General features: G+C 42.9%; 3 protein-coding genes across 3 annotated transcripts; 2 read left to right on the forward strand and 1 right to left on the reverse strand.

Moving 5' to 3' along the window:
* Positions 1–7,568: 7,568 nt before the first annotated feature.
* Positions 7,569–9,580, forward strand: BYT42DRAFT_544343 (AGC/NDR protein kinase; the record flags this gene model as incomplete). The annotated part of the gene is made up of 7 exons (XM_051565753.1): positions 7,569–7,801; positions 7,925–8,099; positions 8,168–8,251; positions 8,326–8,567; positions 8,671–9,129; positions 9,215–9,420; positions 9,483–9,580. 7 exons carry the CDS (start codon positions 7,569–7,571, stop codon positions 9,578–9,580), a joined length of 1,497 nt encoding a protein of 498 aa, XP_051425129.1.
* A 338-nt stretch (positions 9,581–9,918) lies between these two features.
* BYT42DRAFT_562561 (Rab3 GTPase-activating protein regulatory subunit N-terminus-domain-containing protein) lies at positions 9,919–12,221 on the forward strand. The gene is made up of 8 exons (XM_051567482.1): positions 9,919–10,134; positions 10,198–10,256; positions 10,325–10,503; positions 10,566–10,622; positions 10,691–10,745; positions 10,808–11,027; positions 11,090–11,173; positions 11,237–12,221. The coding sequence occupies exons 1-8, from the start codon at positions 9,993–9,995 to the stop codon at positions 12,139–12,141; spliced, it is 1,701 nt and encodes a 566-aa protein (XP_051425130.1). The 5' UTR covers positions 9,919–9,992; the 3' UTR covers positions 12,142–12,221.
* Positions 12,222–12,431: 210 nt separating this feature from the next.
* Positions 12,432–15,830, reverse strand: BYT42DRAFT_562562 (uncharacterized protein). The gene is made up of 8 exons (XM_051567483.1): positions 15,222–15,830; positions 14,942–15,170; positions 14,336–14,858; positions 14,016–14,271; positions 13,767–13,957; positions 13,632–13,696; positions 13,440–13,552; positions 12,432–13,364 (listed from the first exon to the last, which is right to left on the reverse strand). The coding sequence occupies exons 1-8, from the start codon at positions 15,382–15,384 to the stop codon at positions 12,724–12,726; spliced, it is 2,181 nt and encodes a 726-aa protein (XP_051425131.1). The 5' UTR covers positions 15,385–15,830; the 3' UTR covers positions 12,432–12,723.
* Positions 15,831–15,860: the final 30 nt, after the last annotated feature.

Below are 15,860 nucleotides of genomic sequence, written 5' to 3' on the forward strand. Positions count from 1 at the left end.
ATCATTTCATCTTATGAAATCACCAGTTGATATTCGTTACCTCACGTTCCGATGCTAACTTATTCATCTACTGTAGTGATAATATTCACTTCACTCAATGACTTCTAGCTTCATTGATTTTAGTATAGTTGCCTTGTTTTTTTATTCGAATAAATCAGGAAATAACATACCAGCGTAATTCTTTGATCTTTTCGACGCTCAGATTATTGCAATTCTGCTTTTTCTTCTATCTTATATCGTTTTTCGATCCAGACATCATGTGTCTTTGACTCTTTGCATTTTCCCTTTGTTTCTTTTCCAGTTTCCAACGGTATACCCCGGGCACACAAAAAAATTTCGAATTAAAAAACGCAAATCTCGACCACTTTATCTCAAGCCAATTATACTTATAACAACGGGACAAGCAAGGCGTTATTTGGTTTTCACAGGAAACGGATGTGAAAAAACAAGGAAAAAATAACCATTGAATATGCATCCATCAACACCTGCTGATGGTAATCCTAAATAATGTAAACATGAGTAGGTCCACTGTCATTCCTCTTTCGTATTTGATCCTGCAGATAAGTATCATCGTCGAATGTATGTCTTATAGGAATTAATCCGGACAACGGAAAACCATATATAAGCAGCCATACTTGCCGATTTGGATAAAGCTGGATCATATTACGCGTCATTTCAGAATTTCCACTGTCGATTTTTGTCCTGTGTAAATACACACTGCAGGAACGGTTTACAGTACATAATCACCAGCTGGATTTCTGCGATACTTTAAAAATTATTTAGCAAGCAGCGATCGGTGGTAGTCCGGCTTTCGACAAGGGTTGCGCTTCGTATATCGACGACAGGTGATCACGCTGAAGAATATCTACAACGCCTCAGCAGAAAAATGGTACAGAGTATACTTCAGCTCATTTGCAAACTTACTCCAAGGTGCATTCATTTTTCTTTGGCTTCAAAGTCAATTTGATTGTCGGCAGCTTCCAATGTTTGATGCTTGGTGAAGGGCGGAAAGAATGGTGATGAGGCAGTGTGGCGACAGGGAAAAAAAATTTATAGTTGTAGAGTCGGAGTTTCAATCAAGGGAAGCCAACTGTGGGAAGAGAGAAAACCGGCCAGTTCTGGGCGACAGAAAGGCAACAGCAGGATGCTTCCTAAAGCAGCTGTTTGCGTAACAGGGTGCCATTGTTTGTGTGGGGTTTAAAACTATAAATGGGGTGTTCATGTAACGTTACACGAACCCCCTATTTTGGGGAAAATTTTGAATTTTGAAGCCATTTGGAGGGCTGAGAAAGGCAGTTTGGGCAGTAAAAGGCAAGCATTTAGGTTAATCTCTTTCTTGTTTTTTCTCTTTTTTCTTCCTTTAGCTTTCTCTTTTTGGGACCGGTTCGGCAAATTGCCTTTTATTGAAAATGATAATGTGCCAACTGAAAATGGCAACAGCTGTTGCCACTTTGAGAAAGTGACGCACAGTTAAAGTTGAGACACGCTACCCAAGCACAACAGCAAGGTTTGCAGTCCAGTGACATATTCCCATAGCAAGCAAGGTCTCGAGGGCTTTTTTTAGACCGACTTAGATGGCTTGTGTCGAATGACCTTCTTATTTGCGGCGGCACTTGTTCTATCAGCAAGGAAAGAAAACAAATGAAAACATGCTCTTTTTTTTTCTACGGATTTTTTTCTTTTTTTTTTTGAGGCGGGCCAAGCGAATCCTCATGTTACGCTGAATCATCTGTATGGAATAATCTATTCTGCTTTATTATTGGGAGTTGTTGCGCTTAACATTTTGGATTTGCTCATTCATGTTAAGATTTGGGTACAGGGGAAAATTGTCATTAAAAAATGTTGCTTTATTCACGTCCAAACTTGAAGTATGATCCTTTTTCGACTTATTGTATCGCACTTACCTTGTTATTATCAAAGCACTCTCGACACTTACATACGTTGTCTGCAAAGCTGTGAGAATAAGAGCCGTAGACACTCTGCGTTGCATTTTGTTCAAGGCGGTCAGTCGGTAGCGATCAATAATGACGTAGGTGACATTGAGCGAAATCTGATGGCAGTCAATGTCGTAATCCCAGAACCCAAAGATGCTTAGATCCCAAAAGCCATTGCTTTCTATTGAGTTGCACAATCCAATAATTGGGTTAGGCAATACAGTGATTATTTTACCAGTCCCTGAAAATGCATATAAAAAAAAGTAGATGCAGTGAATACCGGCGTGAAGCGGTTTTCAAGAAGGAAGACTTTTGTAAGTGGGCCTAATTTTTTCCGCATGGATTCAGGGCTGACCTGAGCGCTCTTTTTATTTCTGCGCTTCTGAGATCGGGATGTCACTAATTTCCAGGTGATACAATCGGTTGCAGGTCTCTATCACAACCCCAAAATACAGACTGCTTATGCTTATCCGAAAAACTTTTAGTTACTCTATGGAAACTGCCAAACAGTGTGGACAATAATACAGGCACTTGTGCTGTCCAACATTAAAAAAAGGGTCGGTGATTTCTCTCGTGCTGCGAAACCATCCGTCAAAACAAATTGATCCGGATTTGCTATGAAACATCCAATTCCTATGACAACGCACAGAGAAAATTCATCCATCGGTGTTACCCGGCACCGGTCCACAGAAACAGCGAATGAGCACAACTGGTAAAACAAAAGAGAAGCACCATAAACTGAAAAATCGAATCATGTCATGTATGCAGCCTAATCCGGAGTAGCGCCACCAGGAAAACTCTCTTGTTATCGGAGCCAACTTTATTTTACGCATGTACCCATTTACTCCATTTTCTGGCTTCTTTCAATCTTGACACTTTACTTTTTTTAAACCGTCGTTTCCCTTGCCCAAAATAATGATGGATTTCCCCACTTCCGCGTCTATTTTCATCGAGATGGGAGCTCGTTAGAAAGATTGATCTTGCAAGACGTGCCTTTTTTGGTAGCCTAGTGCCAAGACCAAAAAACTACAGTTGCCAAATTTGGGAGATTCGTTGTCAAAAAGAGGCACGAATATTGTCGACATGATGTCAATAAAGGATTCGGATCCAATGGAATGAACAGAAGCAAACTTCATATGCAATTTTTTTTTCAAACGACGACGGAAAATGATGAATGATAAAACGAACAAGCGCGTCGTTTTTTCTTCTTTGTTCTTCGCCCTCTTCTTTTTACTCTTTTCACCACTTTTGATCTCTCATAACTTAATTAATATCATACGATACTAATATGATGCCTCGCCCTTTCTTTTTTCTTTTAGCTCCCACTCGAAGGATGATGGATTACAAGCAATGATAGCGTTTTTATTGCTACATCGGTTGCAGAGCATCCTTTTACTGACTTGATCTTCATTTTACACTGTATCAGCTAATTCTCTTTTGCAGTGTCGTTGTTACAGCAACGTCAGGCTGTCCGATGTGAGGTAAGTGAAGTAAGGTAGGTGAAATGTGTGGGTTAAAAGAAGAAGAAAAAAAAAAGACACGAAAACTGCAGTATAAAAAAGTAGGCCGCCAGGAAAAAAAGTTGGCCGTCAAAGGAAAAGGAAAATGGAAAAATGAGAAATGGGGAAAATGAAGGTGAGGTGAGGTGAGGGCAAGAGGGAGGTGTGGGTGGGCGTGGGTGGCTGACCTTTTTGTAGAAAGACAAATTCGAGCCGGTTGCTGTAAAGGGTGAGTTGTCTATTTTTTTTCGCTTGTAATTTTGCTTGTCATCCATCATCCTCCGCCCGCTGTCTGTCTCTTGTCTTTGCCATGGTTCCTTCTCTCTGGTTGCCTGGAAAATTCCCACTGGTTCAAGTCTCTTTCTGCTTGGTGCTCTAGTATTTAGCTTATTGTAGTTGTAGTCTTTCTATATTTAGTTTGTCTCTTGTATATGTAAATTAATCACTTGCACTGTTGTGTGAACAGATCTGAAATACATGTGTGAAAGTGTGGTCGTTGTTTTTAGTTTTTACGTTGTTCCTATTTTCTATTATATTTTGCAAAGCTATAATTGAAGGGCCTGATTTATTTGAACTATAAAAGATCAGCAATTATTGAACACCGCAGGGACCCTACACATATGAACTTCATATCAGATCAAATCATGAAAATAAAAGTAAAAAGGTCGAAGCTTTCAAATCATCCGGGCGGCATTCGTGAAAAACCGGTGTCGAGTTTGTGTTTCTTTCATGCAGGATATCTGTGGCGGGTAGTTACAGTTTTCATTTACAGGATTATTACTTTAAGAACAGAACACTTGTGTATGCTTTGGATTTCTGAACTTGTGGGCTTTCATTATGGACATCCTCATTTTCTGTCCACTTGTGCCTAAATCGAGTGGTGGTCGGCATTTGGACTGCTTGAGATGTAAACAAAATTGAAAAGTTTTTTTGCAGGACACATATTAGGTGGCTTTGCGTTTATCTGGCTAGATTGACATAACTTTTTATCTTACACCCGGAAAAGGGGACAGGATGATGAACTTTTTTAAGGACGACCATGGCCGTCCCTGATCCACACAATATGCGTGGTGGTTTTTTAAATATCAGATTGTTATCGCGAGCTCATTTGGTGATACGATTGATTATGTTTCGTTTCACGTGCCTTGTATTTTAGACGGAAATTTTTATCTGAACACCATCAAGCCTCTGTATCATTGTCTATACTGTTTGAGAGTTGTCATATAGTGACTAAAAGCTTGCCAAATAAGAGCAAGCAATCTGCATTTTCGGGGTTGGGATAGAGACCTGCAACCGATCGTATCACCACCTGGAAATTAAAATGATACCCGATTACAGCAGCGCAGAAAAAAAGAGCGCTCAGATCAGCCCTGAATTCATGCGGAAAAGTAGGCACATTCAAAAAGACTTGCTTTCTGACAACCACTTCTCGCGGGTTCCCACAACATCTATTTCCTTTAGCGGTATTTACGTCGATTGGTAAAATTCTCACTGTATTGCCTAAAACAAGATTATTGGATTCTGCAAGTCAAGTGAGAGCGATGGCTTATTGGGATTTGGGCTCACGATATTGTTTGCAATCAAGATTTCGCTCATTGTCACCTGTAATGGCGCGTCCATAATAAACGATATATACTGTACATCACCGTCTCCTTTCTCTATTAAATGCATTTCCTCTACGAATCAGTCACAGTTACGGATCACTAAGTCTGTGGTTTCCAGTCACCCAGCTGAGAAGTATAGTATGGACTATACGGTAATGGGTATCACAACTTCCCGTAGTAGTCGCTTTAGTTTTTTTCCTTTAGGATGACTCACCAAAATCGTCATCTGCACAAGCTTAATTGATACGCATCCCACCAAAATTTAATCTAGGCAATGACATTTGGGGATTCACCAAACTTGACAGTTTACGCTCCTTGCACCAGCAGTTTGTTCACCCCGATTATATTGAATTCGAGACTTTCCGCATCTTTTTTCATCGAGGTGGGAGGGAGTTAGAAGATATCGTTTTTATTATTCGTGGCCTTTTTGGGATACACCCAAGGAGCGAGGTTTTTAATGAAAACGAATGGTTAAACCAATTTGGGAAGATTCCTGGAAATCGACGACCAAAAACTGTACACGCCATCAAACAGGCACGCCCAACTTTGAATCGGTCAAAGTTGTCCAGGGAATGCACTTGAAACTGTTGTACTATTGGTTGACATCCATTTTGTTTCCGTTGCTTTGACGATAACCTGTTTACTATAAGCAACATTTGAAGGAAATAATGCGATCAGAAACGCGCGATTTTTTCGATGAGCTGAATATGTTATATATGAGAAATTTGTAGAATAAAAGAGACAATAAGAATCCTTTGAGACTGCTGAATGTCTTTATTTCAATTGATCTGATCTGCTCATTTATACTTTTAGTCTTGTATCGGAATTGATAACTATCTGTGAGCAGTCCACCCTTATAAGGTTTATTTACAAGGATCCATGTGCCGTGATGTGACAGCGTTACTCTTATGCCCTGATCCATCAGTGATGAGAAGTTATGGACGGAGAAGCTCAATCGGTAATAGGAGTTATGGATGAAGAGATTGAATGGTGTTCTAATGGAGAAGCTCACTCAGAATGGGAACACGTCAAGATCCCGATCCATCCTGTTTTGGAACACATGTTTAAGGTCGCTAATACGACAAGTAGTGGACATACCACAAGCATCATACATAACCCTGACTTTGATTTCCGAGCTCGAGTCGTTATAACGCATGGCAATATAAATAAATGATTGGGCCTATAAAATCTCTGTCTCTCTTTTTCTCTCTCTCTTTTCAATGTACTTTCCCTTTGTATTACTGTATCAATAGATATTATAAGTGAGTCGAGAAATCATAATGACTAGGACCATATAAGTTATTCACTCGGTACTAAACAGTAATTTTGGAATATCTGTATGTCTCAGGGTTTTTGCCTGGCGGGTTCACTCGATCCCACATTTATCTCTTACCATGAGACTCATGTTTTCAAAATATTCCTTTCTTCTATTATTTTAAGCGGAGTCGCAGCAGAATTCATGCGCTTTGCAGGGCCATCAGCTCGAGCTTTAGATTGGTTAGCCGTTTGATATCAAATATCTGTAACGGTAGAACCCGCAATAACCCACGCACGTGTTCATTGGATTGAATTTGGAGACCACATCAATAGCCGCTGCTAGGCGTCTCGCACACGTATTCTTTGAAACGACGGGCTGAACCTTCCACAGCGCACGTGTCTAATAATTAAAGAATTGTAACTAAGTAAATTGCGCTTGCTCACAGCTCATTAAACATGCATTTAGCTTATCAAATCTGTGGATCCACAATCAGTCGAACTCATTCTACTGAATTCACGGTTTGTTTGACGCACTCATTGGATCCGCATTTCTTTATGCACCCTGTCTAACGAATATTTTGTATTTTCTTCGTATCACATTGAAAGGATAAGCTTATTCTTATATCAAATATTGCATATTTCAAGTGCTTTAAAATAAAAGTAGAGGAGAATCAGCTAGGCGTGGCAATGTGTGGTTACATACAGTAGCAACATATATTTGTATTGTCTAGCGTTTACAGTATGTCAATCGCCAAAGACCTCAATAAGTCATAAAAAGATTCAAACAATTTGAACACGCGCATGTGGGGTAGCTAAATTGAGGCATATTGGTAACTCATTGCATAGCAGATAAAGAATGTAGCGAGAGGAGCATATGGACAAGTTGGTCACTAAGCTAAAACTCCAATTTATTGAACCCGACATCGCCAACGAAGGGATGGCGGCACCTATATAATACAGGTATTAAATTCTAGCTATTATTTATACAGAAGAACATGTTGTTACGAACTCCTGGAGATTTCAACAGAATGTGTTATGAAAGATGGGATTCAGGTGTGCCGAAGACTTTGGATCCGTGCGGGCTTTTAAAATCACCGACTAACGACGAGCGAAATTGGTGGATGCGACATTGATAGTTGGAAAATTGGGTTCCAAAAAGTCTCAAAGATTTGGGTCTGACGTGCGAAATGAGAGTATTGTAAGGTTATCCCTTTTTTTATTTTTCGATGGATTTCATCTATACGAATCAGTCGACAACTTCGGACCAGGCCTCCATGTACAACAACAATGCGTATCATGAGCAGTATCCTGCCGGAGCCGATATGATGAACGTTACTTACTCTTACCAGCAAGCTCCCGCGCCTTCATCCGTACCGTCCGAAACCAACTTTGTCCGATCCACCGAAGGTTTTCCTCGGAGTGTGCTGGACAGAGCCACAGCTGCGAAATTGAGACTAGAACACAACTATAAAGCAGCGCTTCAACAAGCCATTGAACGTAATCAAAGGTAAAACCCGTTGGGTTGTGTAGCCCGTCTCATCTTGTTGCTGCACCCGCTTTATCGTCGCACAGAAGAAGATGCGTTTTTACGGAGAAGCTCGTTAATTCAACTCAAACCTCCTACCATTAGACGCACCGAACTCGAGCAAAAGTTAGCCAAAGAGCCAGGCAGCAGCGAAAAAAAGAATCGTCAGTTACAATCCTTAGGACGGAAAGAATCGCAATACCTTCGTTTGCGTCGAACTCGAATGGGATTAGATGATTTTATTACGGTCAAAGTGATTGGCAAAGGTGCTTTCGGCGAGGTACGTTGGAATCTGCACGAGCAAATTCAGTATTTTTGGGCTTTTGAGACTCAACTGTGTTTAACTAGGTACGACTCGTTCAAGCCGCCGATACTGGCAAGATCTACGCCATGAAGACATTGAAAAAGTCTGAAATGTTAAAAAAGGATCAGGTACCTTTTGCATGCGTCAGTCAACGGGAATGTCCATGTTGAGATTACTTACATTTTGTTTTTGCTTGTTTTAGCTTGCTCACGTCAAAGCGGAACGAGATGTGCTTGCGGAATCCGATTCTCCTTGGGTGGTGCAACTTTACTTTTCGTTTCAAGACACACAATACCTCTACCTGATTATGGAGTTTTTACCCGGAGGCGATCTGATGACAATGTTGATCAAATATGATACCTTTAGCGAGCCAGTGACTCGATTCTACATTGCAGAGTGCGTACTTGCGCTAGAAACGATTCATAAGTTGGGCTTTATTCACCGGTAAGGCATAATTACAGGCGATCGGATGGGGGATAGGGAGAGAAAGAGAGAGATCGCGGGATGGGTGGGGTGTAATTTGAGCTAATATTCATTCAATGGACAGCGATATCAAACCCGACAATATTCTCATTGATAAAGATGGACATGTCAAACTTTCCGATTTTGGTCTTTCAACGGGCTTCCACAAAACGCACGATTCACAGTACTATCAACGACTATTGGAAGGCGCTCAGCACGCGAGTGGCACGGAAAGCATCAATCTGAACATCCTTAGCACCAAGGAAAAGATCGCTACGTGGAAAAAGAATCGACGAGCATTGGCTTATTCCACGGTAGGAACACCGGACTACATTGCTCCCGAAATCTTTTTGCAGAGAGGATATGGTCAAGAATGCGATTGGTGGTCGTTGGGAGCCATCATGTTTGAATGTCTTTGCGGTTACCCACCCTTCTGTTCCGAGAATCCTCATGAAACGTATCGAAAAATTATGAACTGGCGTGAGACATTGATTTTCCCTGACGATCAACCCATCAGTCGCGAAGCCGAAGATCTGATTCGACGGTAAGGGATTTCTACTAATGATTGGCCGGTAAAATTTGTGATGCTGACGCAACTTACCACTGCCAACCTCCCCCCCCCCCCTTAGCCTCATCTGTAACCCTGAGCATCGTTTGGGTCGCAATGGAGCCGATGAAATTAAAGCCCATCCTTTCTTTTACGGAGTGAATTGGGAAAATATTCGAAATGAACCATCACCGCACGTTCCTCAGTTGCGCAGTATCACTGATACCAGCTATTTCCCGACCGATGAGCTGGAAGCTGTGCCTGATGCAGTGGACAGTAATATGCATGGTATGAACAGCTTCTTTTATTGTATAACTGTGCAACACATTGATTCTCATCCATATCGATAGGTTATCAAACGGACTCGCTTAACACGCAAAAGGATCTTGCCTTCGTCGGTTACACCTACAAGCGGTTCGATTACCTGACGCGCAAGAATATTTTGTAGACAAATATGCAGCCATTTGCATTTTCTTCTTGGTGCCATTTCATTGTTCCATCTCCTTTTTTATCATTATCACTTTTTTTTTTGTGCTTTCGTCCGTTTGTTTGCCGTGTATCTTCATCACAGTTATTGCAATCATTTACAGCTCGTTGTTTTTCCATTGTTCCAGTTTTCGATCTTTGTTCTCTTTTTTCTTTTCTGTCGACTAATACCAGTAAACATTTTTATCCAGTTGATGCCTCGTAAATCCTCGCGTGTTTTTGATATCCGGACCTTTTGGAGCGACACATGATGTATTTTTCCTTACAAAAAATGTCTGAGATTTTCCAAAGTCACAATGGGTTCGTTTTTTTCTCCCGCGTATCGAAATCATGCAAATTCTTGAGATTTGGTTTGCTTTACTTCACCGCGGGTCATGAAACTCAAATGCAAGCTTGAATCGCATCATCGTATACCCCCGCCCGTTTTATCCATTCTTGTCGGACGCTTACCGCAAGTCTCAACCCCATTGCCGCACCGTTCACCCAATCCACTGTCTCCGAGACAAGACGATCAAGGCAAGTGGATTGCTGCAGCCAACTATGGAAATGCAGTTAACTGACTCTTTGCTATTTCTACAGATGACAGTTGGAATAATGATTGGGATTGGGAGGATGACGACGAGGACGAGGACGACAAGGTGCTAGAAAACTGTCTATATTAGCTTGACTGTTATCACTAATGGCTGCTTTTTTTCTTTTGTTCTAGTCAAGCGACGACACTTCCGTCGAACTACCGCCGGTGAATGAAGCTTATCTAGCTTCGGCATCGCCAGTGGGTCGCTATATTCTTCTCGCCCATCAGACAAAGTTTGTCATGTTAGCACTTCATGAAGAAGAGGACGAGTATTATGCTGTTGGACAAGGATCCGGATGTGAAGTAGCGGGGTAAACTGGCACGCTTAACCAGTCTTCAAATGACCAGCATGCTAAATAACAATGGTACATAGGGAAACCATTACGGCTGTATTATGCTTACCATTATTTGTACCTTCGATACGAAGAAAGTTTGTATCACTTACATGGTCGATATGTTGTCGATTTTTGAGAATTAACCAAGGGTTTATTCCATTAGTCAGATGTGTGCTATGATTGGATATTCCACCGGCTGGCTCCGAGTGTTTTCAGAGGTCCGTATGGTTTGCTTGGGATATAAAAATGGATCAGATCATTGAAACTACTACATGTGTAGAAAGGAACAATGCTGACAGCTCAACTTCTGGAGCCGGCGGCGATCTTGTCGATTAAAATGCGAACACCAACTCCTGTTTTTAAAGTATCACCGCAAATGATGTTGAACGAAGACGAAGAGATTACTCTTTTGTTCGCGAACAAAAAAGTGGTTAGTATCAATGGTCAAACGCTGTGGATGGTGCTTCGAGTATGCGATGGTCAACGGGAAAGCGGCATAGGTAAGTTGGATGGGTACACAAGTTCGTGGGGACTTTCTTTGGTGACTCAACCGGTTCCCTAGATGCTTCACGATCGCAAGTATCATTTAGTTATCAGAAATGGGAATTTCAAGGCCAAGAGAATATAACAGACGTAATTAGTTTGGGTAAACGAGAAATGAGTCATCAGCGCAAAAGACCTTTATTTGTGACGCGTTCTTTTATGGCAGGCGCTAGTCCTTCCGATGAACCTGGCCCTTTGAGCGCGGCGTCTTCTACTTCAACGTACGTATTTCAGCCTGGAGCTACGTCACGATACGTTGGTGTTGGGTCCAATCCCATGTTTTCCTATTACGAGACTAGCGAAGTGAATCGTCCATTGACTTCGGCTGTATCGATGGCAAGTTACGTGGTGTCTCGCGTAGCTACACCGGTTCTGTCCCTGGCCAAGTCATGGTGGACAGGCACTGCCATTGGAAATCAGGCTTCTTCTCGATCCAGCAAACCTTCACCCTATGTTCCCAACATGCCCATGCCTCCCAGCCAAATCGAACCTGCTACCCCGATTCGCGCGACTTTATCACTCAGTGACGCCTTTCGCACCATCCGATATGTCTCTGTATGTCCCCCTTCCAGCAGTGATCGTCATCACAAACTCGCGGCGACCAGCGATGCTCTCGGCCGTGTGATTCTGTGGAGTCTGGATGACGGTGAAATGATCCGCATGTGGAAAGGAATACGGGACGCAGTATGCGGATGGGTGGAAGTATTTGAAGATGATCTATATTCTCCAAACGAAGAAAACAATACAGGTCAGGGAAGCCGCAGCAAGCTACTTCGGTACGAGCGAGAACGGGCTAAAATTTTGCTGTTTCTGGTCATCTTTTCTCCTCGAAGAGGTCTTTTGAAAGTGATCCAAATGCGGCATGGGCATCAAATTGGTGTATTTCACATTGGCTCTGGATGGAATCTCGTTAGTTGCGGACGCGAACCACTCGGTAGTAGTATGGTCAGTATCGAGCGACGACGAATGGCGATGAAAAATGGCGAAGACGAATGTGGGGCCTTGTCCAAATGTTTCCTCATCGGTCCCAAAGGAGAAGTGTGCAATATCAACATCTACTTGAATCACTAGAAAAACTCGATTTTTTTTTCCCTTTTATTTCCGTGTATACCGCTTGTAAAACCATATGAATAATAGATCTAGTCTCTCTAACTGTATTGAAAAAGGTCATGGAATGAGTAGAGCCAATGCACAGGAAGGATGGTAACCGCTGCAAATCCACCCTTACATTACAAGTACTGAATTCGAGAGAATTGCACTAAATGCAGATACCATAAGAGGAAGGGAGAATATCACGAATGAACTAATACTCTCACCAACTTCATGTCCTACGAACACTGGATGTACATAAATTGTGTCAGCCCCCCCCTTTTTTTTTTTGGAAAACAGCAGCAGCAAGCCAAATAAAAAAATAAAAAAAAGAGAGAGGATAGGCCACCATGTATCCGAGAGATTACCAACATGATACTCCAACATTATAGTCTAGTTGGATAAGTTTTTTTTTTTATCATTAAAGGCAGGGTAACTTGGAATAAACTGTACAAAGACTAATTGAAAAAATATGCAGATGGTTGCAATGAATACCTTTTTTGTTTTTGTGAAAGAGGCTAGGTTGTCCGTGTTATCGAACATGAAGAATGCCTGAAAATCACGCTAAACTTCTTCTTGACAACAACGATTCGTTGATAACGGCGGGTATTTGCTGTAGATTTGTCCGACATCGTATAATTCGTACCAATTCACATTACCGGACCGTCCGTCGTGGGAGTCGGACCAAAATTCGACGCAATTGGTCCAACATCCTTGATCAAAAGCATTTCCTCCAAGCTGACCGGCGTTACGTCGTCGGGTGCGTTGTTTGTGAAGACTTCGGGCTCCAGCGAATAATTGCATACAAGGACAGAACCCGCCAGCGTGGCCATGGCCGTGAGCGTGTCGATGACCATGGCTGTGTACTGCAGGCCCACCGTTCGGATTCAGATCAGGTCCATCCACGCCGGCTACTCCACCGGCGGCTCCCGCTGCCAAGTTGGCTACCATGCTTGGACCATCAGCAGGTTGGCCGTTCATGTACCCATATCGATGAGCGTTGGCACTTTCATTCGTGGTGGTAGCAACTGCAATCTGATAACATTGAACAACAAGCAAAACGAGGGACCATGATAACTGGAAAGACGTCCAGATGGTGAGCGCCAATGTCCACGTATCAAACGCAAAGTAACTGCAAAGTGTGGATCCGAGGAAACACCCATCTTCCGATTGCACTTCCGTGATAGGAGCTGTGTTTGATAAATCTTCGCGGGCAATCCATGTCTCAGTCAGCTGGGCTATTCCTTATGCTATTGCCCCACCCTTCAACCAGTACTTACATTCCATTACCAGAAACACAAAAGTAATAATAGCGACCACCATATTGAGAAGGAAGACCATGAATAAACGGTGATTACGAAAACCAATACAGTTGAAAATCCATGGACAATGACTAGAATGAAAGGTTAAGAAATCCTTGGAGCAAAAAAAAAAAAAAAAATGTGGTTGACCGGGGGACGCGAAATACTTACTGGTCAAAGCGAGCTACACATCGGTTGCATATCTTGCAGTGCTTGGAACGCAATGGCTTCTTGATCTGATATCACACAATCGCGAATTGTCAGTTGGGCTCAATTCATGCAGTTGAAGAAAGAATTCAATTTTACCAGGCAAGTTACACAGAAGTGGCGAATATCGAGGGTATTGGCTTCGGCTAATTCAAAGACCGACTGCTGTTGCTGGTCTCGTGGCAAGTCCTTCTTCACAAATCCAGGATCCATCATCACGGCTCGATAGAAAGCGTACATGGCGACAAAGAAGGAAATCATGAATAAAATGTTGAGAAGCGGCATGGTTGCTGCAGAGCCGTGGCTGTTAAAAAAGCGCAATAGGGTGGGTCATTTAAAGGTACATACCAGGTAAAACGACAAACGCCCAAGTCAAAAGGACCCAAAAAGCGGACGATTGAAATATGGCAGAGAAGTAAGGAGTTTTCCATAAAGCATCGTTGCTCGGCACAGGTATAAGGTATTTGACAATCATGATATGGATGGCCATGAATTCAAACACAGCCAATGGCAGACCAGCGTACCATGGAAACAGCGACAACGTCTTTAAGGCCATGAATAGCATGACAAAAGGAGCAAAATAGATAATGGTATTTAGTTTGCGCTGAGAGAAAGGAGTTAGAATTTCAATGAACTACGCTGTGAGCGATCGATAAATTGAAGCGTACCTTGGAGAGGTGATGCCCCTTGGATCCAGGGTATTGTCCGATCCGCGAGGCTAGTTGTGGTTTATCTTCGGCCATGACATCGAATTCCAGGACGGCCCGATCCCATACGCGTTCGAGTTTCTTTTCATGGACAAAATCCATGACGGACTTGCCCGACTGATCGCGGGCATGAGGATCCGCGCCGTGCTCGAGTAGTTTTCGAACGCACATTTTATTCCCTTTGACGACGGCCCAATGCAGAGGTGTGAGTTGGGAATGATCCGTGACTTGCACGCTGGCGCCAAAACGCAGTAATAAATCGCAAGTAATGGCGTGTCCTTGGTAAGCAGCCCACATGAGTGGGGTATGGCCACCGACATCATCGGCAGCGTCGATTTCCATGCCGAGATACAGAAGATACAGCACCAACAAAGCTTGAGACGAATGCACTGCCAAATGAAGTACATTGAATCCTTGCGCATCTTTCAATGTCGGATTAGCGCCTTCTTTAATCAGTCGATGAACGGAAGCTAGTCGGCCCTGTCTAAAAAAGGAACGGAAAATAGCATCAGCGAGACGCCTCGGGAAAAGAGATGAGCTATTTTCAACCGACACCATTTGCCTTACCTTGCGGCCCAGTGAAGCGGGGTTGCTTTCAGGTCTCCTCCGGGCGCATCCACTGTGGCGCCTCGATCAATGAGATATTTTACACAGACATCGTTATGGGCCAACGTAGCGTAGTGCAAAGGGGTGATCCCGCCCGCATCGACATCGTTGACAGAGGCTAATTTGTTATCAAGCAAGTAACGGATGGTCTGAAACGATCCTCGTTGAGCCGCCTCAAAGATGGTGGTAGCTGAATGATAAAGTGAGCAGCATTATTCCAAAGGGTGGTTAAGCACCTTACCGTCTTCGGCTCGAAGTTCCGCGGTCGCTTGATCGGTGGATACGGCGGATACGGCAGTTACGGGAGGTGCAGCGAACTGGGTCGTGGAGGCATCTTCGTGAGCTTCTTCAGAGGCCAGCAATGGCTGTTTATCCTCGGAGGTGTTTTGCTCAGTGATGGGCATATAAAAGGGAGGTTAAGCAAGAAAAGCTCGCTTGGCGTGGGCGGGATAGACACAGAAGTCGTTGCACTCGGACCCAACGACATCTCCGAGAGAAAAAGCGGGTCAATTTCGAGTCCAAAAAGTCAGTCACATGAAAATTGTCATTAGCCTTCTTGCTTCAACAAAACGCACAGCCTCGCATGTCTCTCCAAACAATTGTCATCCCTGTTACACACATGTATTAGCCTTCTCAAGCTAATCACCCATCGTTTATTAGCATGAACTGCTCTCTTTTGATCTGAATGTACGATACGCCAAGATATTTAAAAATAAAGACGATCGAAGCTCAGCTTTGCGGGATTAAATTCAGGTGAGGGGGAAAGATGCAAATCACACAAGTCACGCACTACGGTTGGGCGTGGGTAGGTTAATAAGGAATCGGATGAACAAGAATGCACAAATATTCACTGCGTTTTTGGGAATTGTCGCAGAATCAA

Source organism: Radiomyces spectabilis, assembly GCF_025331425.1.
Source record: "Radiomyces spectabilis strain NRRL 2753 chromosome Unknown BYT42scaffold_4, whole genome shotgun sequence".
Lineage (NCBI taxonomy): Eukaryota > Fungi > Mucoromycota > Mucoromycetes > Mucorales > Radiomycetaceae > Radiomyces > Radiomyces spectabilis.

What these genes read in the sequence shown, in the direction of transcription:
- BYT42DRAFT_562561 (XM_051567482.1), top strand. Translation starts at nt 9,993, where the DNA reads ATGAAACTCAAATGCAAGCTTGAATCGCATCATCGTATACCCCCGCCC. An exon ending in ACGAGGACGAGGACGACAAG is followed by an intron (nt 10,257 to 10,324) that starts GTGCTAGAAAAC and finishes CTTTTGTTCTAG; the next exon opens with TCAAGCGACGACACTTCCGT. An exon ending in TCAACGGGAAAGCGGCATAG is followed by an intron (nt 11,028 to 11,089) that starts GTAAGTTGGATG and finishes CCGGTTCCCTAG; the next exon opens with ATGCTTCACGATCGCAAGTA.
- BYT42DRAFT_562562 (XM_051567483.1), bottom strand. Translation starts at nt 15,384, where the DNA reads ATGCCCATCACTGAGCAAAACACCTCCGAGGATAAACAGCCATTGCTG. An exon ending in AGGGGCATCACCTCTCCAAG is followed by an intron (nt 14,272 to 14,335) that starts GTACGCTTCAAT and finishes CCTTTCTCTCAG; the next exon opens with CGCAAACTAAATACCATTAT. An exon ending in TGTGTAGCTCGCTTTGACCA is followed by an intron (nt 13,553 to 13,631) that starts GTAAGTATTTCG and finishes CTTTCATTCTAG; the next exon opens with TCATTGTCCATGGATTTTCA.